Raw genomic sequence first — 27,643 nt, 5'->3', positions numbered from 1 at the left:
CTAACCTTGAAGTGTAAGACTTCAGTATTAGTCTGAAATCATGTGAAGATTTCTGATGGTGTGAAAACTTCATTATTATTTTATTTTTTTAATTGCTTTTAGTCTGAATCAGAATGAAACCATTGAGCTGGAAGATTGCCAAGTCCAGCACTGCTCATAATTTGGGCAGGGAAACTGAGTTTTCAGAACATCATCCTCTGCCTCACCCTGGTGTGACGAGCCTCAGGAATGTAGAGAGTGCCTTTCTGCTGCTTCAGCAGGTTGCCTAGCTAAGTCAGTGAAAGTTTGTTAAGCGTGGTATGTTTTAAATGAAAGAAGAATAGCAAATATTGATGAAATTTTGACCTGAGAAAGTGTCACAGGCTTCTACTAAATATTTCTGCCCTTCAACTTCAGCACCTGAAGTGCAGGAGATGCTGTTAGTACTATAGTGTGTGCTTTACAACTGAAAGGCGTAGGCCAAGAAAAACACTTCATTTTAGCCTTGCAGAATTCCTCTTCTGTGTTTATTTAACATAAGCTGAAAGCTGCCAGAGCAGAAATAGAGGAGAATAAATATACATTTACAATTTCAGGACAGTAGTTTATCTTTTAAAAACAAAACAAAAAACCAAACTCAACCTTTTGTCTTCCTAAAGCTTTGCAAAATTAAGTATGCTCAGATGAGGAAAGCTTTATCTAGTTAGAAGGACAACACAACTGCAGAAGTAACCTGTTTCCTAGTGCAAAACTGACCACTGTAAAGCAGTGACACTTCACGAGTAATTTTAAAGCATTTGTATTAATGTGATCATAAAGATAGGTTATGATACATTCTAAGTTTCGAAATTTTAAAATAAAAAAATAGCTGCTGACCTGAAATCACAGAAGCACTCCACAATAGATTTGCAATGTTTAAACATAATTTGTTCCATGGAGGATGTTGAATGCAATTATTCTTGCTAAAATAGAAGGAGTTTCGTATTTAATTTTTATGCTTTCTTCCCAGAAGCAGCATGCTTTCCTCTATGTGTGTGTACGTGTAGGAGAGAGACAGACGGGCAGCATGAAAATGGATAGCTGGGTAGAAGGGGATATCCTCACTTTCAGGTTGTGAAAAAAAAAATAGTGATGATTTTTCAGAAAGTTTTCGAGCACAGACACCTGTGCAATGATGGAAAGAATTTGGGTCCTCTGAACAAACCCCTCCCTTCTTCGTCCTCCTGTCCCTTCCAACACATTCTAGTAATTATCTGGAAGATGCAGATGCTTTCAGGCATGTCTAGCTTTGCTCTCTCTTGCTAAAACAATAATATAGTTGCACAGCAAGAGAAGGATGGCATGTCCTATGAGAATCAAATTCTGACATGGATAATACCAAGTTTAGTGCTTATAATAAAGTTTTAAATTACCATTATTTCTACTAAGATTGTTTTATTCTGTATAGGATATTGATTTCTCTGTTAGGTGAACTGATGATCCATGAAGCAAAAGAAAGCAAGCTGTGTTTGAAGGTGAGATAAAAAAAAGTCAGTATTCATTTCACTGAGCATCTGCTAGTCAATCAAAATATTTAACTAAAGAGAAGGCAAGTTTTCCATGGAAAGCTTGTGAAAATTTTTTTACAGTTCTTGATTCTCTGAATTTATAGAGTGAAATCATGGCTCAGATGCATCTGATTTGGTTTGAAAGACATTTTGCAAGCAATTTGAATGAATATCTTTTTCAAAGACCTTCTACTTCATAATATGGCTCCTGAGTATTTGTGACTGAATTTCATGCAATTTTACTGATATAATTTACTTTTTTTTTTTTGTTAAATAATCAGACTTTTATGATCTTTCTGGAGACTCAGCAAATTTAATCTTAAGCAAAGCCCTATCTGCTCTATAGCTTCAAGTCACAGCACTCGGTGCCTTAGAGATTCTGTTCACCCTGCTGTGTGGTTTATGAGACCACTGACAACTTCTGCTGGGTCCAGCTGGGTGTACTGTAAGGGTAATTATCTATCAAACTATATTCATTTGAGGACATAGAGACTGCTCTGTCAATGGGTAGCAACCAGGAAATAATAGAGAAATCGAATCTGAATGACTTTTTACACAATTGTAGATACAGCAAATTATGAAGCCAATTAACTTAGAGCTGAAATTTCCTTCTTTAAGACTCAGGTTTCTCTGGGTTGGATATATAAAGTGGAAAATAAAATGCCTGTTAGAATTAATAGTGTCTTACATTATTAAGCTTAGTACAAACATTGATTAATTAATACTAAGTAGTTCTTTGTCACTGCTTGAGTAGGCACTCATTTTGAACAGACTGTTCATCTTACCCAGGATAGCCTGAAGCAATAAATAAACCACTAAAGCTTCAGCACTGTGTTCCAGAGCTGTAAAAAACACTGTGTTATTACTGTAAGTTTTGAAAGTATAGTAGATAAATTATGAGTGAAAAGATCACTGAAAGAGGGCTGTGAATCTAACTAGTTTTATTTGAGAATAGCAAAGTAATAATATGTATGATTTTAAAAAAAAATCAGTGTAAAATAATTCTTTGAAATGTAGAAAAAATATGCTGTAAACCTTTTTTTTTAATAGTTTTCTAATACTTCGAGATTTTTTTCACCTAGAGATATTAAACTTTGGAGTAGTTTAGAAACATTAAAAACGTTTCAGGAATAGTTCAGCTGACCTCTGTACCTTCAGTTAATGGCAACTAGTAATAGCGGTACTGAGTTAGCTTCAGAGGAGCAGTAAGCTCTACAGCTGTTTGCTGTGGGGCTAAGGTCAGTTCTTGCTTCTCGTTACAAGCTCTGAAAGATCTCATTACCCCCAGGCTCTTTTTTTTTTTTTTTTTTGCCTCATTCTCAAAAATTTTGTGTCAGAGGACTATTCTTTCTTGCTTTTTGTCAACATTTTATAATAACTTATGTAAATCTCAACTCTGAGATTGTAAGTTTTAAATTTCTAACCATACATACTGGTGGGGGAGGGAGTAGCAAAAATAAATAAATAATGCTAAAAATAGTGTGAAACAAAGGGCTATGTCTGTGTGTCCATAGCAGCTCCTTGCATCGTCCTGTGAAGCTTTTCAGTTCGCTCTTAGTTACATGAATAGTAGGATGTTCTGAACTGGTAGGCAAGGAACGCATTGTATTACTTTCTCTGCACAAGTCACAGAAGGGCAATACGGGGAGTTGCATCTAGTTTTTCTCACCTGAAAGAAAAATATCATGTAACGTGGCCAACAGAATGGCATTTGGAAGCATCTTCCTCAAAGAAAATACCTGATTCTTTTCTAAATGCAATATAAATCATAATATAATAAGAGTTTTTCGTACTAACTAATCAGCTTATACAATATTTTGGGCTAAAATCAAAACACAGAACTGGTACAATCTTGTAGTCCTTAGCATTCAATCTTATTTTATTACTGAAGCCCTCGCGCTACCACTTTTGCTGACATTCAACATCAGGAACGCCAGTGCATTTTGCATAATCACAATAAATACGATCCTTTAAACTGCAGATTACCATAGAATAAAAACATCTATTTCTGTATTATATTTTATGTTGACTGGGTGGCTGGTTGTTGTGTGGCTTTGGTTACTCTTTGTTGCGTAACTGCTCCCTGTACTGGTGAAACACAAAGGTCACTCTGAAATCAAGCAATGCTTTGCTTAGGAGTGAGCCACAAGTACACCTCTTGTGATTACTTCCTAGTTGTTTTCCACTCATTTTCAGGATTCCTTGGAGATGTTTATTCTCCCAGAACAGTGTTGTCAAATATTTTTGTTGATAGCATTAGAAAAGTGTTTGTGGTAATTGTACTTGTAGATCATAGTAGCAGTCATATATTAATTTAGTGGTTCCTTCTGTATGGTAATTCTTGATTATTGAAAAGGAATCTAGCACAGCAGGAAGCCTACTACATTAATTTAAAAAGATAAGAGAAACTGGGAAGTTTTTGCCAGATGTGGTACAGATATGGTGAATACGATCACATGCTAAGCAAAAATACGTGCAGCCTGGATAAAACTACATATTTATAGCACTTAGTATTCACATTTATTGTAAAATTGAAAATGTGTAAGACATAAATCACATTGTGGTACATTGGGAATTACTTGTAAAGTCTATTTCATGCAATTTCTGAGTACCAGTTAAAGGTACTTTGCCATCTAATCTCCCAAATGATAGTCAACTAATGTCTGTGGGTTTATATTGGAATAAAGAATTTTAAAACTGGGAATGCTCATGCCGCTCTCAGTCCTACGCTAGTAATGCTTTGGTGTGTTTTACAGTTACAGTTGATTATTTATATTCTCAGATCAGCAATTTGTAAACTCAGAAGTGCTTTCACAGATAGACGTGGAACAAAGGGAATTTATAAACCTGGATCATTTGGCAAATACAAGAAGCTGTCTCCGAAATCTAGTGTAATCCATATGTTCTGTGCAAGTCTATCAAAAACTAAACTCATGGTTCTGAAATGTTTTGTGGCAACTTAAACTATTATTATTGTTGAGTGCGGTGAACCTTTACCAAGATGTAGGTATTTCTTCCATGCCAGGAGGCGGGTGCTAGTATGATGGAGGTGGCCTGGAAGTCACTGCTGGAGTGGTGTGCTGGTGGCATGTCCATCACATGTCCACCATGCAGGGCCCCACTGCGACGGAGGGCCAGAGCAGGGAGATAGTTGCAGAGCCATTCTGCCTTGTGTTCTAGAAAGTCCAAGAAGTCCATGGGGAACTGTTGTTGACTGGTTTCTGTGCTTCTCCAAATCCAGTTTAGTTGAACAGATCATGTTCTTAAGCAGAACAAGAGGTCATGTTTTGGGTTCAGGCTTTCTCAAGTTCCGTTTCAGTTCTTTTATTGAACAAGAATAATTTTATTTGAAAATTTAGCATTTAGGAGTTATTATAATTTTGTTAAAATCTGTTGGGTATATACAACCATCCCCTGGAAATCTTCCATCAGGATAGATGCATATTTTATGTAACAGGTGGGTTTACTCACCATTTCTATAATAGATACTGAAGTTGTGAGTCTGGCTCTCTACCATCTGTATCAAGCACTGTTAGCAGCATTCTAACAGTGTTAGAGAGGAGCCTTTAGATACTTCTGGAGCAAAATTGTGAAATACTGTACCCATTTTATATGATGCAAGTTGCAACTATTATTGTCCAGACTTCTCAGATAGCTCTGAAAGAAGATAGACTATGAGGTTGTAAAAGTGCATGGAAGTTCAATTCAGGCTGTAAAAGTGGATGAAGGTTTTGATGTTATCTAATTTTTGTTTCTATTTTTTGCTTCAGTGGTTTTTTTTTTTCCTCTTCCTGTAATTGTATTACATCACTGTAATGGTGTAAGTACATTTGCAAAGAGATACTTGCATTTGGTATGTTATCTGTGAGATATTTGGATTTCCATTTGGATAGAACTCTTAAAAAGATATTGTGTTGCTAAAACACTTCTGATTGGCACGAGACATCATTTTTAGGTATATAAATCCACTAACACATTTTGACAGGAGTCTGGATAAGTCTACTGAGTGCCACGCGTGCAAATCTTTCAGATATGCCATGGAGTGGTAAGCTGTAGCAGTCGTATTGTAATCCTAGACGCGTATTCTTGAGAAGGAAGGCACATAATGAAATTTATTAATTACTTTATCTTCTCTACTGAATATGAATGTATTGAATGAGTTAAAACAATGAGAGTTTTCTTAGCATTAACAGAATGCTCAGGTATCTTGAGATGAAGTTGGCAGCATGATAGAGATCCATTTTTCTAAGCATGTTTTACCACATTCCATCAACCATTGTGTTTCTTCCTTTTTTTTAGGTTTTACTGGGACTTAATCATGCTCATAATGATGGTTGGAAACCTTGTCATTATACCCGTTGGAATCACATTCTTCACAGAACAAACAACAACACCATGGATTATTTTCAATGTGGCATCAGACACTGTTTTTCTATTGGACTTGATCATGAATTTTAGAACTGGGACTGTAAATGAAGACAGCTCTGAAATAATACTGGACCCTAAAATCATTAAGATGAATTACCTAAAAAGCTGGTTTGTGGTTGACTTCATCTCGTCAATACCAGTGGATTATATCTTTCTCATTGTAGAAAAAGGAATGGATTCGGAGGTTTACAAGACAGCAAGAGCACTTCGTATTGTGAGATTTACAAAAATCCTCAGCCTGTTACGTTTATTACGCCTTTCAAGATTGATTAGATACATACACCAGTGGGAAGAGGTAAGATTTACATGGTTGTAACATAATTTGCTAAGATCTTATTCATACAAAAAACTAGTCACATGTCTCTGAAGAGCTACAAAAGAACCAGAATGGAATCAACAATTATTGTGATTGCATACAAGTGCTAGTAGAAAAGCCTTTTTGGAAAAAAAAAAACAAAACCACAGAGTAACTGTCTTCTCTCTGCTAACAACAGAGACCAAAAATATGTGTAGGACCATCAGCACAATAAGCATGGATGGGCTCCTATTGAGAATATTGGAAATTTTAGGAACCACCTAAATCTACATTTGAGTTTGGTGACTAGCACTTAAATGTACGAAGTTAAAACTCTTATAATCACAGAGAACTTAAAATACGTGCTCATATTTTTTCTGTTTCAGGAGAAATTGAACCCATTTATAATTGAGTAGGTTTCATAGAATTCTCATTGTTTGAAGGCTGTATGTAGGCTGAATATATCAAATACTGACCTTCTTTATAAAAAATTGTTAGTTCAGATTTTGAGACATTGCCTTCTAAACTGTCAACTCCGCTATTTCCAGATGTGACCTTATGCTGCCTGCCAATTTGACATGGTGACATTTCCAGGAAATTATTGCATTCCTAATTTGGCATGCTCATGACTAGGAAGTGTTTAATGCTTTGGCACATACCACCATGGTTCAGTCATTTCATTTCTTGCTTGTCCCCATTTCTGTACTTCTAAATATCATAATGTATTTTAAAAGGAAGTGCTAAAACCATGAGAAAAATAACTGTTGGTTTCTAAACCCTTCTTGTAGGAAGTGTAATGAGAATTATTTTGTAATGCATTTTTGTGGAAGCACAACTGAATAGATTTGCATAAATTTATTTACCTGCCCTGATAAAGATTTATTTAATGAAATGAATATTGAAGGATGATATGGTACCATTTCTTGTGCTTTTTCTGCTGGTTGTCTCCAGTATTATATCCACTTTCTAGTTTAACAGAAACCTAAATGCAAAGCCATCTCACAAATCAAGTCAGATAATATTTAAGAATGGCATGATGCTGGATGATACTAAGTATCAAAAGTCTAATAAATTTATAATCGTTTCTCAAAAGGCTCTTGAAGTTGGTCATTATTTTTTATTACTGTATTTTGTAAATTCTACTTCTTTTTGCCTGTAATGCAGTGTAACTACGTTTTTGACATAGTAATAGAGCACTGCAGTTTTGTACTCAATTTAACTAAGGCAAATGATTAAGCATATTTTTCAGTTTTACCATAAAGCTGTACTTTTTTCTCCTCTGTGTTTTACAGAGAGACAACCTTCTGAAATGCATTCAATGACATTATTTTCTGGCAACTTGAGTTAATAGTTTGCCTCTATAAAGCACTACTAATCAGAAAAATTAATACCTTTTTTTTTTTCCTTCTGTCTGTTGTCAAAGCTAAATCAGGTATTCTAGATAAAAAAAAAAACCAAACAGTTGAATTGGCCACTAAGTGGGACTAGAAGTAACCAGAGGACGTGGTCCAAACCACCAATAGCTGGTGTTTGGTCTATTTAATCTTTAGTTAATGGCTGCTTGATAGCAACTTCACCTTTAGTTCCACTAGTAAACCTTGTGAAATATTTCTTGTATGATACTTTATTTGGCAAGTATAGAAAAATAAATGGAGTTCATATTTTTGTGTTTGATAACACGTTATAGTGCTTCCTGGTTGTTTCAAGAAGGTGAAAGAGGGTCTGAATGTTTTTTGGTTTTGTTTTGGTTTTTGTTTTTGGTTTTTGTTTTTGGGTTTTTTTTTTTTTTTTTTTTGAGCCTGCAATAAAGTAGCAAGAAGCTTGCTGGCTACTTTAAAAAAAAGATTTCTGACCACTGTGAGAACAGGTGGAAACAGTGTATATGTAGACTGAATGAGGGTCCGGTAAATTGCCACATGAAATGTGTGCAAGAAAAATTGTTCTTTTTGCCATTTTACAGATATCAGAAATTATGGTGGTCATGGATTTTCATATTTGGCTTTTGTTATCATATGAGGATCCCATAGTCAGTGAGACCTTTGCTGCTGATACTAATCTTTTCTGTATTGTGTCTGTTTGCACATGCACAACAGGGAGCAACTGTTAACTGGTTTTTATGACACAGAACTGGAGCCTGTTTGTGTGTGGTTAAAATGATTTAATAGTTTTTGTGTATAGGCTGACATGTTGGTTTTAAATGTAGTGCAGATAAATCTGAAATACAATGTATTTGGATCCAGAATACTGAGCATTATGTCAAAAATACTGAGAGGACAGCCAGCAAACTCATTCTTCATAACCCGCCAAGAGGATACTTCGTAAAAAACTGACTGATGAACAAACCACCTTGTGTAGTAAGGCTGTTTCCCATTGAGGTATTTATACGTCCTCCAACAGAAAAGGCAGATTGAAATTGTTTGAGCTTTTCGTTTTTTTTTAGTATCACATATCTGGACTTTAGTTGGTCAGTATACTGAACTGTAAGATGAGTAGGCAAAAATTTAGAAGATTTTTATTTGATACCAGTGAAACATGCTAATTTTCTTTATATATTTCCACATAATTTAAATCAATTAAATTAATATCAAGCTGCCAACAGGCATGTAGAGTACTATTGAGGTAAATAATGTATGCATTGCACGAGCTTTCTCTTTAACTGTTATGAGGGAACTGTAATGTGGTGCAATATATATGAAATCTGATTCATATATTCTTATCAGTCTGATGTTAATAGCTTGTCCAAATGAATGACTCAGTAGAAATAGGAAGAAACATTTTAACAAAAGGACGGGAGATATGTTGGCAGGAATTAATTTACTGACTATGCAAATTCACACTGTGCTAAAACTACTTTTTAGCTACAGTGTCTAATATTCTAGCCCTTTACTCTCAGATCATAGAATCACAGAATTGTAGAATGGTTTGAGATGGAAGGGACCTTAAAGATCACCTAGTTTCAACCCCCCTGCCCTGGGAAGGGACACTTTCCTCTAGAGCAGGTTTCTCAAAGTCCCATCCAACCTGGCCTTGAACACTTCGGAGATGGGGCATCCACAGCTTCTCTGGGCAACCTGATCCAGGGCCTCACCACCCTCATAGTGAAGATGTTGACAAACAGATCATATACTTACTTAAACAAATTATATACTGTAACATGGGAGAAAAAAATTGTTATTTAAATGGACGATTGTAGAAATTATACCTTTGCAGTAATTTCAGAATGTGGTTTTGTTTTGGATTTCTTTTTTTTTCAGCATAGGTACCTAAAAATACTGAACAGGAGGTACTGGACCTAATTCTTATTTACTTTAACTTATTCTATAAGATTGCCTAAGCTGCTGACCCCTGAACATTTTACATAGGTTTCCATGAAACTAGTAAGTTATTCTTGGTTAAATATGCTTATAGGTAACTGAACAATTAAAAATAAAATACATGAACAATTAGGAATAAATACATTGTTACATGTCAAATGATATGCCACTTTGCTTTACGGATTCTTTCAAATAACAATATTTTCCAAAAGCTGCTTAAAAATCACACTTAAATAGCTTTGCTTACAGCTACTAATCACAGGACAAGACCTAGTAGATGTATGAGTAAATAGAAGTGGTACTTCTAAAACTGTACCCTAACTCCTTCTCTTTCTGAGATGCCTGATTATGTAGAATTAGAAGGAATTTTAAAGTGACTTAATGCTTATTGCAAGATGTGCAATAAAGGTTATGTTTTATAAAAAATAATGTAGTAAAATATGTGATAATTGTAAACTGCAGCCATGTCTTATTTTGGTTTGACTTGCACTGAAATCTGGTTTTCAATATCCCATTTTTTTCATGGTTCATGAACCTACGTAAGTGTTGATATCCGTTCTAGCTGTTGCTAAAGCTCAGGTGTTTAATTAAACATATTTCTGAGCATATCGGACAGACATGTCTTATTCTACTTTTTACTGTTTTATTTCTCATAATCAGAGTAAGGATGATCCATAAAAGCTGATAAATACAAGCTTGCTTGAATACTAGATCTTACTAAAGTTCTTAAAAATTAAGTAAGTGTGTAAGAGCTTTTTCAATCCATTTCATTTGTTGCTAATTATTGCAGATCCTAATTATCGCAGATCACCACTAGGTGTCCTCTCCTTGATGTTCTGCTGACCAACAGTACAAAAATTCATGTGTATATGATGTTGAGTCATTGTTGTTGCCTAAATAAAAATATTGTAAAAGAACACTTGTGTTATCCAAACAGCAGAAGACAACTCTTACTTCCGTAGCCTGCTGTTTCTGTGGTAGGTATACAGATGACTTTTGTCCCCCATAGAAAATCAAACCACTTTTTCTTTCCTCTACAGCCAGGAGAGAAGTCAAGGTTTTTTGTCTTTGCTTTTGATCACTAACTGGGTAACTGTGTGGGAAGAGAGAGATGGTGAGTTAGGTGGGTATTTGGTAGTGTTGGATGAAAACACATACATTTACTGATTGGATTATTTATTTTATTTTATTTTAACAGGATTATGTCTACAAGTCATGGGATTTTCCTGTCAATGACAGTGTTATACAGTTTAACTTACTTTTTTAATTAATGTTCTTATGGAAATGAGAGGTGACATAAAATTTTTTCTTTCTTTTCATTCAGTTTTAATTCCTGTTTTCCAAGGAGTTAATTTAAAATATAATTTCTAGACCCTGTAAAGTTGTGTCAGTTACTGAAGTACTGTAAATAAGCATACTACTACAAGTTGAGTGGCAATTTTGAAGTAAATTAGCTTAAAGTAGGACACACTTTTTTATTACAGATACATCAATGAAATATGAGTTGTCTAACTTACAAGGAGTGAGAGGAGGAAATTTGTTAAATAACACTGGGGGAAAGAAGACGTAGGAGATTCCACCTTCTCCTACTGGCACAAAGTCTGTGAATCCTGCAACAAAGCCTCTGTACTGATATTGTCTGCCTTCCTACCATTAAGGAGATGGTAGTAGGAGAAAATCCTTATTTCCTGCCAATTTCTATAGGAAGGAAACAGAAAAGGAAGTTTTGTGTTCTTTTGGAAAGTCATGCTTGGAAAATACTTCTTACATATAAATTAGTGAATTTGTGTCCTCCCACATAAAGTCTATGGTCAGGTTGTATGCATACATGGGAAGTATCAAAAACCCAAGCTGTTAGGCACTTTTTAATTTTTGTTTCCTAAGAAGTGTTCCCCAGCAGAACTAAGTATGCAAACCATGGTGAATTATTCTTGTTGTTTAGTGTGTGGATAATGGCTTGCGTATGTACGTCTTGCACAGCTAACTTCTATTTTGTGCTGGGCTGTATCTCAGATGCCTGTGAGGTTTGCTTGGGGTTTCCTCCTTGTTCTGCAGTCTTTCCTACCAGATGTCATGGGTGCTTGACATGTGCTGCCTAGCTCCACCTTTTGTGTAATCTAAAGGGAAAAACACCCATGCTGTTTACTTGCAGTTTGAATTAAAGAGTGCTCCTTGCTCAACATTGCTATGGTAGGTGGGCTCACTAGCTTCATCAGAGTAGAGGGCTGCTCAGCCCAGTTCGCCAGAGGGAATGTGTCACCTTTGTGCCTGGGAGTTGTGCTGGCTGTCAGTTTGTTAGCGAGTAGGACTCACAATGCTGGTATCCCTCTCTAATCCAACTGGGATGTTGGCTAATGGATAGCCTGTCTCTATGACAGCAGTTGAGAGCAAGGTATTTCATCTGCAGACTCTGATCCTATAGGGCAAGAACTCAGACTACTAGCCCTTTTCTTTCTCCACTTAAAATTAGAGAGTGTAAAGGCTGTTTCTTTGATACTGTTGAGGCTGTTGATATTATGTCTTGATAGTGTAGTTCTAGTTTACTAAACATAATTTGCTTATGTAAGTAGAATTGAAATGAAAGATTAAGATACATAAATAATACCTAAATTCCAAAATAAAGCATTATACGATACAAAAGAACATGTGAATTGAAACATTTTCATAAAAGCAAAAATCAGTCTCCTGATATATAGATATACAAGCCTCAGTGGATTAATTTTTTTCTTCTGCCATGTAACTTACAAGCCTGTTGTCTGTGTTATGCTAAACAGAGCACCTAATACAGTCTTTACTAAATTGGTAGTGTTCCAAATAAGAAATTATAATGGCTCTTACTTCATGTAAACCTATTTTAACATTAGACAGGTAAATTGTGCTCAGTTGTGCCAGTGCTTTTTCATTTATTTCAGTGAAAATTACTATTTGAGAAAAGTATGTATCATTGCAGCTAAAGCATACATCCCTGAAATATCACAGACATAGAACATACTCTTAATTTTTTTTTTTAGCTTTTAAAAACTCTATACAACAGTAGGAAAATATGCGTAACCCATAGAGACAAGTAGAAGACATTATGATCCATGGTCTCCTAATAATAGAATACTAAGTGCCGAAAAAGAACAGCACATTTGTGGAGCAGGAAATTACTGAAATGCAAACAAGACGTAGTGTATTCTGGTTTTTAATTTCCTGCTTTATAATCTACACATAATTACTTTCATGGAAAGAATAATCCATCCCCTTACAGAGTAAATAGGAAGTGTTACGAGTGTAAAGTTTCTCACGTCATGTGTTTACCCCCACTTTAAGACCGTTCAAGCTGAGCTGCCTTTCATGTGTGCCTGCACCAAGAGAGTAATTGTGTGGTGATGATATTTTCCCTGGGAGATAAACCATGTAGAATATAGCTTGAGATAAATTTCCCAAACACAAATGTTGGAAGATAATGTTTTCTCCTTTATATGAGCTCTGTCTGACTTCTATGGTAATGGGCCTGTTGCTGGGAGTCTTGGCTGTAGACCCAAGAAGGTGGGTTCACCCCTGCAGTAGCATTTCTATGTAATGCCAGTACACCAATTTTGAAAATGATCAGAACTGCATCAACCTGTCTTTGACAGTGAAGTGTGACACAGTTTTTTTTAGAAGACTTTTTTAAAGTCTAATTTGTTGTTCATAATTTTTTAGTCCATTCTGGAGATAATCCCTTGTTTTGCACTTGCTAGAGCCTGCACACATTACTCCTGGCTGCAGATTTGGAAAAAAGCCTCTTGTTCTTCCATCCTAAGCTTTTAACACAAGCAGAAAGCCTGCTTAGCTTTCACAGGGTAATGGCCTGATGGATACACCCCATGTCAGGCAAGTGGGGGATGTTCAGTTCTCTTGCAAGACAGAGCTGCTGGCTGCTCACCACCTCATCCCCCTCCCTCCCTGGAGCTGAAGAGATGTCAGAGAAGGTGATGACGGCCAAAGAGGTGTTTGGGCAATCCTGGTCTGGATCATTGTTCACTATTTGGATGCTGTGATACTGCAGAGCCCTTCCTGGGATGAGCACATGTGTTACAAGCTGCCTGTGGCTCCTGCAGTGATGAGACAGAAAGGGAAGCTGTGAATTGGATTTTTCAGTTTTTTTCCAATGTATTTTAACAAGAATTACAATTTTAGGGTTTATTCTTTGCAGGCTAAACACGATCCATTTGGGTATCTGCATTTTCAGCTTTATATTAGTAGTGACCCATTCAGAATGACTGTTTACACTTCTAAATTACTCAGCAACAGTAATTTAACTAAAAGATATTCTCGGCTTATCACTAATGCCTTGTAAGATCCTTCTCCTCTGTATTGTTTACATAATACTGACAGATCTTTGCATGTAAATAAGTCAGTTGAATAAATACCTTAGATTTGCGCTCAGATTTTAATTTATCTTGGTATTCTTTTTCTGTAGGTGCTAGGGCAAGTCATCCTTAGAGACTGTTAGGGATACGTTCTGGCCATTTTATGCTGTCTTAAATAGACTTACTTCTAAAATAAATCTTTAGAAGACAAATTGGAAGCTGTGTTGCTAGTCTACATGGTAAAATATGCCCAGTTATCATTAAAATGGAAGTCTTATAATCCACTGGACTAATATCTAATATATTTTTAAATTATTATTTATTTATTTGTTAGAGAAAGCAACGAGATGTAAACAGGGCAGCAGGGCATCATTACTAATTGAAAGCTGAGGAACAAGTTATACAGGAAAAATAAATCAGAAATGTGTCTAGATATAAGCTGGATATGAACAATTTTAACCTTTTCCTAACATTTGGCTACAAGGAGCATTTCATTTTTTAATTAAGTAATTATGTATTAAAGAGTCAAAAGATAATTAATTAGATTTCAGGTTGATTTAATTCTATGTTTTACTTTAAAGAGAAAGTTGTCAGTTTCTGTGAACAGCTTTTTAAATAAAAAATCCAAATTCCACCTCTGTATTCTCTTGTTGTCTTACGCGGGGAACAGTGTGCTGGTTAATTTTTTGGGATTTTGTGGGAGAGCATTGCCTCAGTTATCTCAGAAAGGTCTGAAAGATAGAAAAGGCAAATATCTGGAGAACTTGTGCTGGGCCGTGCTGGGTAGACCATCCATGCACTGTTGCCCTTATTTAATCTCCCTGTCCATCATGTTCCTCGACTCATCTTGGCATTTCATCGAATAAGACCAGGACTCAAATGGTACAGAATCACCACATGTCAATGGATTGAGGATCATGTTCTGATTTTGATCAAATTTGATTACCTTCTAATACAATAAAATACCTGGGACACTACTTGTTCAAGTAGGTTTCTCTTGTTATGGCTCACATTGAGAGCAATGGAATAGCGGTTTAATAGTTAACTAGGGACAAGGTTCTGCTTTATAAGGATAAAATGGTCTGAACTAACTGCTTAGGGGGTAAGATGGAACTGTATAAACCTATTTAGAGAGGGCAGGAACTGAGATGACAGTGTAGAAATGTTTTTTTTTCCAGCTGCAAGTTATATTTAATAAGTTATTTCTAATCTGACTCTCATGGAGTTTATACCAAATAACCATAATATTATTCCACATGTGTAATGTATGTTTAAAATATAGTTGTGACCTGAAAGGAACAGGAAAATAACCTAATTTGAGATTTTCAGAGCTGTGCTCCTGGCATCTGAGCAGAAATGAAGGCTGTGATTGAACTGTTGAGGTTCTCCTCACCGTACCACACTGGGAACATGCTCTATTTCTCACCATTTTTATCTTTCTGAACGCAGACATGTGCTTTGCCATAGCCTTTCCATGTGTCTAGGCTCATAGCATATTCCTCTTTGTTGCTTATTATCTTCTTAAAACAGCTAATTTCTTTCCATCCTCTCTGCTTTCAGAACTGATGGCAAAAAGCTTAGCTATACATCTGCTTACCTTGGTATGGTGCTTTGTAGTTGCAATGCCTTTCTTTCTAGTAAATGTTGCAACTTGTTATTGATCTGGTGGGAACTGCTGCTATGCTGTGTATTTGGTGTCATTTCAATCTTGATTTTGTGTGACACAATGGTGTACAACACTGGAGATCCTGCTCTGCATCCATGTGGGTGCTCTTACGTGAGGAGCTGTCACAGTAGAGCCATGTATAGCAGGTGTATATTGTCCCTGTATGTGCATGGGAGAAAGCATCTGTAAAAAACTGAAAGTGGCTAAATGGCTAATTATTATAAAATGGCTCTAATCTTTGCCAGAGCTGTGGGCCTGTAGAAGAGTTGAAAGATGTGATTGTCAGGGGCAAAAAAAAAAAAAAAGTGAGAAAATAATGTTAATTCAAACATGTGCATATACATACTTATGTATGTATCTCTCCAGGTGTGAAAGTTCCTAACAGCATCTCTGTACCTCTGAATAGAAATTAAAGAAAATGGTCCTATCTACAATTTTTATCTCTCCATATTAATTTTCCATGCCTCACATGCTCAGTTTACCCTAAGTGACTGGCAATACTCAAAGGCTTACAACAAACAATCTTTTATCTGCACTAAAACCTGTAAGTTTTGTTGCTGAGTTGATGTGTCTGTTCATACTTTTAAGATAGTGGCATATAAGATCTATGGCCAAAACCTGAAGCTGGAGAATGAACATTGCTGTGTGTAATTTAAAATCAATCTGTTTTTAAGAGTAACCTCCTATGGGATTTCAAAGCACATTACTAAAAAATGTGTAGTAGTTCTCTTCAGGATGATCAGTTTTTCCCTCAACCAAAGACATGAGTTATGTCTTCATCTGTCTCAAAATTGACTGGGCATCCTACATGAGCATTGTTTTCCAGCTGGGGAAATTTAGTGTCAGATATGTTTTAACAAGGAAATGGAAAACAAAAATGCAACTGAAATGTAATTTCAACAAGCAGTACACTAACATAAATTTCGGGCATTATTTGTTACAGAGATGTGTGAACATCTTTTTATTTGACCACTCATCTATTTTAAGATGCTTCATCTAGTGAATCAGTTTCTTTCTCATATTTTTGAACCAGCAATGAAATAATGATGGTTAGTTAAATATTTGCTTTATTAATTCAGCACTGAAATGCAGAAGGAAATGAATAAAATTAAAATTTTTAGTTCTTTGTTAGTTATCTGAGTACAGAATTTGGTTTCTCCCCTCATTTAAACAGTTTTGAAACTTACAGTTCCACATAAGTCATGACCATGGTCCTACGGATTTCCTTCCACTTCCTCTGAAAGTTTTTCTCTGATGCGAAGAATATAACGGTGGTCTTTAGAAGTAGTGATTATCTCATTCAGGATGAGAAGATTTAGCCCAGTAGTGGATTGTCATCTAAGCAGTGCAAAATAATTCCCCACCAATAAAAAAATGTATCTTTTTGCTAAGCCATGAAATAGATACAGCTTGCGATTTGAAGCTTGAATTTCAGGATTATTATAGATGTTTGAGGAGTCTCATTTTCATTTAGTTCTCTTTTTTTGATCTTTTGACAGTAAGCTTTTTGGAGAAGCAGTGCACCTCTAGCTCTATGTTCCAGTGCTAAATATACTCAAAAAAATTAAGACTGTATTAATCATTATGCATGCTAAACCTAGGGAAGAGGAGAGGAGAGGAAAAATAGAAAATCTCGCAAGAGAAGGGCCAAGTAACCTCATGCCTATAAAATACTTTTTCTTTTATAACTGGTGCTTCTTCTTAGCTGCTGCTGTCTAGAAAACCAGTATCACAAAGGTCATCTGTGATATTTTCCTTGGCTACCATATTTTGTTTAACCTATGTGAAAATTATACAAGTGATATGGCTAGTGGTAACACAGACCTGTTTGAATCGCATTCACTACTCTGATATCCAGTTTATGGCTGGAAACTGAAGACTCCATTGTTTCTCCTCTGTGTTGTCCTTGCAAATACTCAGCAGAATCAGTCCAGTGAAGAAGAAACAAGACTGGTGGCACTTCACAAGAAAATGTCTCTCTGAATTCCTAAAAGAGGAAGTATATTCACTGTAACTTCTACTTAATCTACTAAATTAATTTTATGTGTAAATATTTTCATTTCGTTACATTTTCATATTTGTTATTATGGAAAGAATGGCTGATCTTCACAGAAATCATAACTATTTCTGGTCAATTTAGGCAGTTTAAGATACTAAGAGAACTTGTAGTGGAAATCACAATATCTGATATTTTCCCTCAAGACTTCTTGAAGACTTGCTAGCCTTCAACTAGCCTTAGCTTAGATTTTCTCCATTTTCTGTAACAGCCACTATATTTTAATCTGTGTTTATGTTTTGAGACTCCAGTTTTGACTGGCATCTCTAGGTTTGCAGTAATATTATTATCATGTAATAATGAAATTGAATAGTAAATTACAAAGAAGTATTCTTGCTGTTTCATAAGCCAGGTGAATTGCCTTGTTCTGATTGTTGGATATCTGTGAATCTTTGGTTGTTTGGCCTGCTTAAGGCAGTTTGGGACAGATGTAGAAGCAGGTTTCTAACCTAGAGGACTTCCATAGGGTCAGACACATGCAGACCTCATCAAGGGTAGGCAGTAGCTGAGCTGGACTGTTATGATCACTATACTTGGGACTGAAGAGTTGCAAGTGCAGTATTTGCACCATTTCTCGTCTTCATTTGCACATCTGTAACATTTTGTGTGTGCAGTATTCCAGTTGGTTAGCAGAGTAGGTAGATACTATTTTGGGGCCTGACATTGTTCTTTTCACTGGATGATTTATGCTTGAAAATCTGCTGTAGGAATACAGAGATATAAATCTGTTAAGTATTTTTTAGTATTTTCATGTTTCTGATGTTTTACATGGATAAAGTTTATCAAACCGTAGTTTATTTTTAAATTGAGCTACAAATGTAGTCGAGTGACCTCTGGCTGTTTTTTCACACTGAGAAACATGCCCCCAGACATTTACCCTCCAATATCATTTCAGTCCCTTATCTCTTCCTTTATATTGTGTAAATGTCTTGGAGTCGTGGTTTAATCCCAGCTGGCAACTCAGCCCCACGCAGCCGCTCGCTCACTCCCCCCCAGAGGGATCAGGGAGAGAATCGAAAGGATAGAAGTGAGAAAGTTCATGGGTTGAGATAAAGGTAGTTTAATAGATAAAGCAAAAGCTGCACATGCAAGGAAAGGAAGCCAAGAAATTGATTTACCACTTCCCATCAGCAGGCATGTGTTCAGCCATCTCTAGGAAAGCAGGGCTCCATCATGTGTAACATACTTAGGAGGACAGATACTGTAACTCTGAATGTCCCGTGCTTCCTTCTTCTTCCCAGGCTTTATGTACTGAGCCTGATGCCGTAAGGTATGGAATATCCCTTTGGTCAGCTGGGGTCAGCTGTCCCAGCTCTGTCCCCTCCCAACTTCTTGTGCACCCCGAGCCTGCTCACTGGTGGGGCAGCATGAGGAGCAGAAAAGGCCTTGACTCTGTGTAAGCGCTGCACTGCAGTAACGGAAACATCCCTGTGTTATCAACACTGTTTCCAGCACAAGTCCAAAACATAGCCCTGTACAACTACCCCATGCTACTATGAAGAAAATTAACTCTATCCCAGCCAAAACCAGCACACGGGGGAGGACAGAAAGCCTGTGCTCTGTGCTTTCAGGCTCTGGCTGTGGAGTGTCAGAGCCTGTTACCAAATTCGTAGCTTGGAGTCCCTCAAGTCTGTTGCCATAGCTGAAGACACAAAACATGAGAGGTTTTAGTGACAGTTTTTACTTAGACTAGTACAAATAAGCATACCAAGAAGACATATGCTTCAGTTTCTTTCAGTTGGAAACAAAAGAGAGAAAACCAGTATTCTAAACCTGTCATGTTTGCTGAGTTAAATAGAGTATTTTTGCAAGCCATCCCAGATGAAAGCTGCAGAGTGTGGAGTTATTTCAAGCATCAAGTTTATTCCCTGTTAAAAATTTCCCTCTATAGTAACAGTGCTTTATTTTATAATAGGAGACAAACCCAAGAAGGTCCACTGTACTGTCCACTAATGTCTTAAAAAAAGGAAGCAGGAAAACAGGAATCCCTTCCCTCCTTGTTCTGAAGGGCTTCAGGCAGGCTTGACATGGGAGAAGGTCTGCACTGACACACTGCCCTACCTGACCCAACGGGATTCCTTGTGCCAGACTGAGCGCCCAAGGGAGCGTGTGGCTCTGCCCTCATGGTGGGAACACTCATGGAAGGGCAGCATGGGTGTATGTGGGCTTTATGAAATGAGTGTTTTGTGACACACGCAGAAAGGGCAGTGCCTCAGCCCTGACATTTCCCATTGACTAGCTGTCAGCATGTCTGTGCTCCCCGTTATGACTTTTAGTAGCACCATTTGAAATGTCCATCTCTCTCCAAAAATTGGGCAGGGAGCCCAGACACCCATTAAGTACTGGAGGGAGAACACTTAAAAATATGCCACTTAGGGGCCTTCTTAGACTTGCCTATTAGAGCTACTCCCAAGCTCCTAGCCAGTGATTAGCATTGAGAATTGACTTGTGTACAGATGAAATAAGGTGTGTAACCAGGAGAGAATTAAAAGGGGAAGCTCGTTGAGTTTTGCCTTGTAATATTTTGAATTCAGTGATCCATTCTGTTAATCTCAACTGAATTTGGTGAGGCTGCACCAGTGAAAATTAGAGAATTTTCCATGTTACCAATGGAAAATCTGGAGTCTTCTCAAGACTGACCTTGCTGACCTGTTTCATTCGTTTGCAAGAGGAAAGATAGATATGTCTCCTGAAAAGCTCTTTTAAATGTGGAACAGAAGAACAAATCTAACCTTTTTGAACTTTTCTTTTTGAGGTGCTCTTTAGTTTAAGTGTAAAGCATGTAACTGGTGTAGTCTGTTTCAGTTCTTAGACTACCAGAGCTTTGCAGGGATCCTGCTAGCCTTCAGTTACCTTAGATGATGTTCTCAGAATATTTCTAAAGTAGCAGGCAAAGAATGGTTAAGCGGGATTCTGCCTCTTCACAATGTTTTCCATGGCAGATCAAGTATTTGTACTTGAAAACAGAGTTATGTATTCTGTGTTTTGTGATTTGAAACAATTATAATAGATTTCTTGGACATGGAGGGAAGAGTTCATCAGCTCACTAGTGTTAGTTGATGAACTTCACTATGTAGGTAGAAATATTAATTCTACCAATGAAAAAATGCACATTTTAATAAGCCTTTTATCCTTAAATGCTCAATGTTAAGTTTTATGATAAGGCATTAAAAAGCATGTCTCTGTAGGAGCTTGGTGACTTATCTACTTCCTGGTTGAACGTGTGATGAGATAAATTGTTGGTAATTGAAAAGTGATAAAAGGTGGTCTAACGTTGACACAGATCTGCTAGCTTGATAACTAATCAGTATAAAAAGTAAAGGTGAACCAAAATGGCTCAGAAAAATGGAGTATTATACTGAACAGACTAAGGTAAAAATCTGCGTACCTTCCGAGCAGTGCCTGACAGCGAATCTTTTATTTTATACTATTCCTCAAAATGTATTTCTACCCTAAATAATGGGTTTGTAATTCATAGTATTGTCTTTGCTCGCATGTAGAAATATAGTACTCTGCCTTTTAGTCATGGTAACTGCACCAGCATCAGGAAAGGCTGCTGTTCTGTCTCTTGTAACTTAATGTTTCTTTTCCTGTTTACAATTTCTTCCACTGAAATCCAGTTTCAAATGCAATTTCTACTGCATTGTGATTATGCACTTCTCCTTTGGGTGACTTTGTCTCTACCATGCATGATCAACAACTTTTAAGGTTTTTCCCCCCACCTGCCCCAAATGACATCTCTTCAGGGTTCCTGATTTGCCACAACTTTCCTTCGTTCCTTGGAGGAGTAAGATGTGAGTTATCTCAAAGTGGACTTCCAAATCTGAGATTCCTAAAACCAGGAGGTGGCTGAAGATTCCCCTTTCTTCACAGTTGCTTGTTTGCTATGGTGTCCTTGGCATATAAAAATGCATCATAAGGTACAAGGTTATATTGCCCTGTCTTATCCAATTCCTAGACCATCAGCACTTTTTAAATTGTGAACCAGTTGGGGTTTGGCATTCTCAGAGTAATGCAAATTGGCTTATAACCTTGACATAGTTGACAACAGTCCAGAATGATATTTGATATATACTGATGCTTACATTTAATTGTTGTCAGTGATTTCCCTGGTGCTATAGCACTATTCTTCAACAAAGTGTTACAAATTCACTTTGTTCTATGCCTTTTAGGTATGCTGTCGATAAGAGATTGTGAGACTCATCAGTGGCCAAAAAGGATCGCTAAAATATTCATTTTCTTTATAGTGCAGATTAGCTATCACAGGTCCTTGATCCATCAGTATTCACATCTGTATCCTTTTATCCTCTTTGTTCCTGTAAGATCAATGGGGTTACAGCAATCTCTATACCTAACATGGAGCAGGTGCATAGGCTGTTAGAGACGAGCCTTTTTTGGTGCTCTGCTGGTCTTCCTCCCTTGTGCCCATGCCAAACCCAATGTTAAATGTACCCCACATCTACTATGGATTTGAGATTGCTGCAGTTCTTAGGCAAGTAGATTCATGCTCTGTTGCATTTGAGTGTGGCTGGTAGGGAACTGCTGTATGCCTTGCAGATTGCCTATTCCTTTCTGTTAATGTTTCTGTGAGCACTGTCTAATGCTAGCCAATTCAATATTGTTTCTTAAGTCTTATTTCTCAAGCTACTAAGAATTGATTTCTTTGATATTTTTTCTTCCACCAGAAGTAATATGTAACATGAATTGTCTTATTTTGGTATAGTTTCTTATTATTTGTTAAAGACTTTTTAAAGAAATGCAAGTTTTATTGATGTTGTGAAACATTCAGTTCTGCTGGGGAGCATAGTTTTTTTTTTTATACAGTCTTCATTTTGGAGCATTTGACAGACTTCTACATTTCGGGGCTGAAACATGAAATACTTTGAAGACAGTTTGAAGCTTTGAATTTGAGTATAGCAAATTCTAAAGAGAAGATAGGCTTAATGTGATTTAATAACCTGTATTTCTGAGGAGACATATCACCTGCCATGTTCTGTTTCATAAAGAGCCTTTTCAGAGTTTTCCCACATAAGTAACATTTTTTTGGGGGGGTCGGAGTTCTTTTTTTTTTCTTCATAATGTCTTAAATTCAGTGATTCTCTATATTCAAGATACAATTATGAGGAAATCCCATGATTTGTATATAGGGAGGGAGATGACACTGGGAAACTCCCAGGGGATGTATCTGCTGTGACATCTCCCACTAGAGTGAGGGAACTCCAGGATTTCCTTGAAGATGCTTCATGATGCAAATTTTTATTTTCAATTCCATGAGTAATATAAAAATAATGAAAAATACAACTCTACTGGGTAGCTAGAAGGCCAGCAAACTTCAGTTCTTTGGAAAAACATATTTAAAATTAATAATATTTTTGGTCCATTGTGAATGGCATGTTCCATGTATGTAACTTGTTTAGGCTTGGATGTTATTTTGTCTGCCTTTTTATTTGCTCTGGGAGAAAGCAGTGGGAGGTTACTGTAATCAACAAAAGGAAAATTCCACTGGTAGACTATTAAATATTCCTTACCCATTAGTAGGGATTTTCTTTTCTTGTTCTGCTATTTTTATATGCAGCAGACAATTCTAGTAACAGCAATAGCAATGTCTCAATGTCTGACCTTGTCTTGTAACACACCCAAGTGGCATGCCAATCTTGCCTTCATTTTGGCAGTGATAAGTTAAGGCTCTAGGATAATTAAAGCTGGCATTTTCTGCAAATGTGAGCTTTCAACAGAGGATGCCAATTCATGGTTGCCAAAAATAATAATAATAATTTTAAGTGTGATGCTACCAATGACAGCTCTTTAGTGAGGAAAAACCTCAGATCTGAGTATTTTTCATCAAAGCATGGAAGGGGAGGCGGTGGTGGTGGGGGGAAGAGAGATGCCAAAAAGAATATTGTTCAGCAAATGAGATAAGTCATCTAGAGCGCAGGAGAATCAGATAAAGTCCCTGCCTATCTACCCTCCTATACTCCCTAGAGAGTGGTCTAAATTACCAGATGACTATCTACTCCCTTTTAGATCTGTTGAAGCAGTTCCATTTTGTTTACTAGGCAACTACTTAGGAAATAATTAATCTATTCCTTATCTCAGCTGAGTGTCCTGCCCTTCCAGGCTGCGCAGTGAGAAATGCCTCCCTATTTGTTTTTTGTTATATTTTAAAAATGTCTTGGACCTGCTAACAGCGCACATAGAAATGCCTGTGTTTTATTTGAAGTTGTAGAGGCTTTTAGGATGAGGAGAACCTTTCCTGCTCATTCCCAAAGATAAGCAGATGTTATGTCTGCATCTTATTCCAAAATTTCAATATCAAATTGAAACTAATACGTTTAATAATTCTTCTGCACTGACATTTTCATCTTATTTCCATTGAAAATTAACTTTTCTCAATTTGCCTTCCTGAGCCTTGCCAGTTGTCCCCTTACTCTAAGGTGTTTATAACCACCAGTGACAGAAGAGGTGGAAGCCGTTGCTTTTAAAGTGTCAGTGCTGTCAGCCTATGAAAACCTAATATTAACAGGGCTACAAAACAGCTGCTCATTGCTGAGATAATGGTTGATGCCAATGCACTGTAATAATTCTGTTTCTCTCTATTAGTGAACTCTGTAAAGTGACCAGGCTTTTTGATATATGTTGCAACGGAATGTTTGCTTACTAATAGTCCTTCATATCTAAGCAAATTGATGTCCAGATAAATTTAATCATTGTATTTTCAGAAGTGTTCTCAGTTCCATTGAGCCTGATATTATTTGATTGCTAGTACAAAAGAGATATAGAATATATTTGTAACTTTGAAAAGTCAGAAAAGAGTCCATTTGCTTTCTTCAGCCTGCAGCTAGTAAAAAGAATCAGGAGACTTGCTTCAGCTGCTATTATTGGGAAATATGTCTTCTGTCACGGAAATAACAGGACGTAGAACCGCTACCCTTACAGCATCTTTGACTGTTCTATTTTTTCTCCCACTAGCCGCCCTTTTATCTTTTTTTTTTCCCACCCCTCTGATAGGAGACAATGTTAGTTTGTTAGCTTAAAGCTGATTTTTGTCATTTATGATCTCAAAGGTCATTTTGTTACCTTGGAAAAATAAATTAGTGGATATTTTTCTACAGGTATGAGACATATGTATGTTCTGTGTATATGTTCATGTAGATCTAGAGTGCACTCTAACTATGAGAAAAGACAATATAGGCACAATTTATTTATGACTCTTTAATTTTGATTGATTGCCCAATGCAGACTTGTGATTACTTATTAGTTCGGTACACTCTCAATGAAGCTATTCACTTTCACTTCTGAAAGACATTGATTTTTTTTTTTTTTTTTAGAGGATGATGAAAAGAAACCTCAGTGAATGTAAGACCATGATTTTATATGTTCAGGATGTGACTTTTAAGAGACAGCAGCTACAGTTGCATAACAATCTCTTGTTCAGCAATTCCATTTTGTGAAGGATTTTATGATTTTAACATTTTTCTTTGCTTCAGTAAAGAACAAAATATGGTAATGTCAAGTTTAGCATCAGAAAGAATCAAGAAGAATATTCTTAATCAAGCTAGAATATTTTAGCTTGACAAAATAAAAACATTTGATTTTACCTTTATTTTTCATTTGTATTATTATAGATACAGTTGTTACAATTTTAGTTTTAACTGAGAAACAAAATATTTCAGATTGTCAACTCCTTAAGTTTCTCCTTGCTTCTCCTCCAAAAAATGTTGCAATAACTGGTGGTCTTTAATTTCCAAAGAAATGTATTTCCCAATAGGACACATTTGTAAAAAAAAAAAAATAATTATAAGATCATAGAATAATAGAATAGTTTGGGTTGGAAGGGACCTTTAGAGGTCACCTAGTCCAACTTCCCTGCAAGGAGCAGGGACGTCTTCAACCAGATCAGGTTGTTCAGAGCCCCCTCCAACCTCACCTTGGATGTTTCCAGGGATGGGGCATCAACCACCTGTCTGGGCAACCTGTTCCAGTGTTTTACCACCCTCATTCTAAAAAATTTCTTCCTTACGTTTAGTCTAAATCTACCCTCTTTTAGTTTAAAACCATTACCTCTTGTCCTATTGCAACAAGCTCTACTAAAAAACTTTCTCCCTATCTTTCTTAAGCCCCCTTTAAGTATTGAAAAGCCACAATAAGGTCTCCCTGGAACTTTTGTTTTACCAGGCTAAAGAGCTCCAACTCTCTCAGCCTGTCCTCGTAGGAGAGGTGCTCCAGCCCTCTGATCATCTTTGTGGCCCTCCTATGGACTCTCTCCAACAGATCCATGCCCTTTTTATGTTGGGGGCTCCAGAGCTGGACGCAGTACTCCAGGTGGGGTCTCGCCAGAGCGGAGTAGAGTGGGACAATCAGCTCCCGTGACCTGCTGGCCATGCTTCTTCTGATGCACCCAGGATCTGGTTGGGTTTCTGGGCTGCAAGTGCACATTGCTGGCTTATGTTGAACTTTTCATACACCAGGATCCCCAAGTCCCTCTCCTCAGAGCTGCTATCAATCCATTCTCTGCCCAGCCTGTATTTGTGCTTGGGATTGCTCTGACCCATGTGCAGGACCTTGCACTTGGCCTTGTTGAACTTCATGAGGTTTGCATTGGCCACACCTCTCCAGCCTGTCAAGGTCCTTCTGGATGGCATCCCTTCCCTCCAGTGTGTTGATCGCACCACACAGCTTGGTGTCATCAGCGAACTTGCTGAGAGTGCACTCCATCCCACTGTCCATGTTGCTGACAAAGATGTTGAACAGGGCCAGTCCCAATGTTGACCCCTGAGGAACGCCACTCGTCACCGGTCTCCACTTGAACATCGAGCCATTTTCCACAGCTCTCTGAGTGTGACCATTCAGCCAATTCCTTATCCATCAAGTGGCCCATCCGTCAAATACATGTCTCTGCAGTTTAGAGACAAGGATGTCATGCGGGACAGTGTTAAATTCTTTGCACAATTCCAGATCTGCTACTGAGTCACATAAAATCATAACAGATTTTTATGCAGACTAAGATTGGTGATCATGCATTTGCTGAAATATAATGACTCATTTTCAGGAACAGATAAAACCATTATACTGCCTGGAACACTTTTGATGCTGTCTGGCTTTTACTTTTCAATTATAGCATACATTATTTAATATTTTTCTCATCTTAAGGTCTATGTACCTTCTCTGCTCTTCACAACAGTAAAAAGCTAATAGCATGGGAAGCACAAGAATTACCATGGCAATTATATTTAGGGAGAATTTGTAATACCTGGTATTTATGCCATTAGTTGTGCAAAGGAATTTGTTTCATAACAGGATTCAAAACCATACTAAAAGCTCTGCCCCCAAATGCCTACATTCACCTTAATTCAGATATAGCTGGGTAAATAATATAAAACACGGAGGCCAGAGTAGTGTAGGAGTCTGCCATTCAATACAGTCTGTACTGTGGTGGCTCAGGTATACGTCCTGTGGGACAGAGGTAGATCTTTCAGCCTGAAACAGGGGCCCACCTCTGTTATCATGAAGTAATGAATTTTCTAAACTGTTATATAAAAACTAGTTATAATATTATTAAAACTAGTGCCACTAGTAGTCTCTTGTTAATTCTGTGAGGTGCCGACTCCTGATATTTTATATTAGGCTGCTTTGAGAAGATCTACCAAAGTGGCCTTCACAGAGTTAGGAGAACAAATAAGTAGCATTTATTTAAAATATTCAAATAGTTTCAAGTTGAAAGTCATTATGAAGCTGTATCGGCTGTTGCAAAACCTTATGTTTCTTGATGTTTTATTATCACCTTCAAAGAACCTAAGACAATAGAAAGCAGTTTTAGTGGGACTTTATCCATCATAAATTTATATGGCAGTTTAGGTTTTATATCATGTCCATAACCATGCTGAATTTAATTTCATTTAAGTGACAACAACCCTGCCACCACATGACTGTGTGGTATTTCGGGACATGCTCTCTGCTCTGTTGTTAGTTTTGACTTGATAGCAAATAACACTGAAAATTATGTAAAGTTGAAAACTAAAGT

General features: G+C 37.0%; 1 protein-coding gene across 1 annotated transcript in view; it reads left to right on the top strand.

Annotated features, from left to right (window-relative positions):
• The window catches only part of HCN1 (hyperpolarization activated cyclic nucleotide gated potassium channel 1), a 200,048-nt gene that overhangs the window by 15,793 nt on the left and 156,612 nt on the right, over positions 1-27,643 (top strand). The window contains exon 2 of the mRNA XM_086770318.1: positions 5,826-6,249. Within this exon, the coding sequence (XP_086626444.1) occupies positions 5,826-6,249 (424 nt within the window). The remainder of the gene's footprint in view (positions 1-5,825; positions 6,250-27,643) is intronic.

Source organism: Chlamydotis macqueenii, chromosome Z (genome assembly GCF_036417535.1).
Source record: "Chlamydotis macqueenii isolate bChlMac1 chromosome Z, bChlMac1.mat, whole genome shotgun sequence".
NCBI lineage: Eukaryota > Metazoa > Chordata > Aves > Otidiformes > Otididae > Chlamydotis > Chlamydotis macqueenii.
This window is presented reverse-complemented; position numbering and strand designations above follow the sequence as displayed.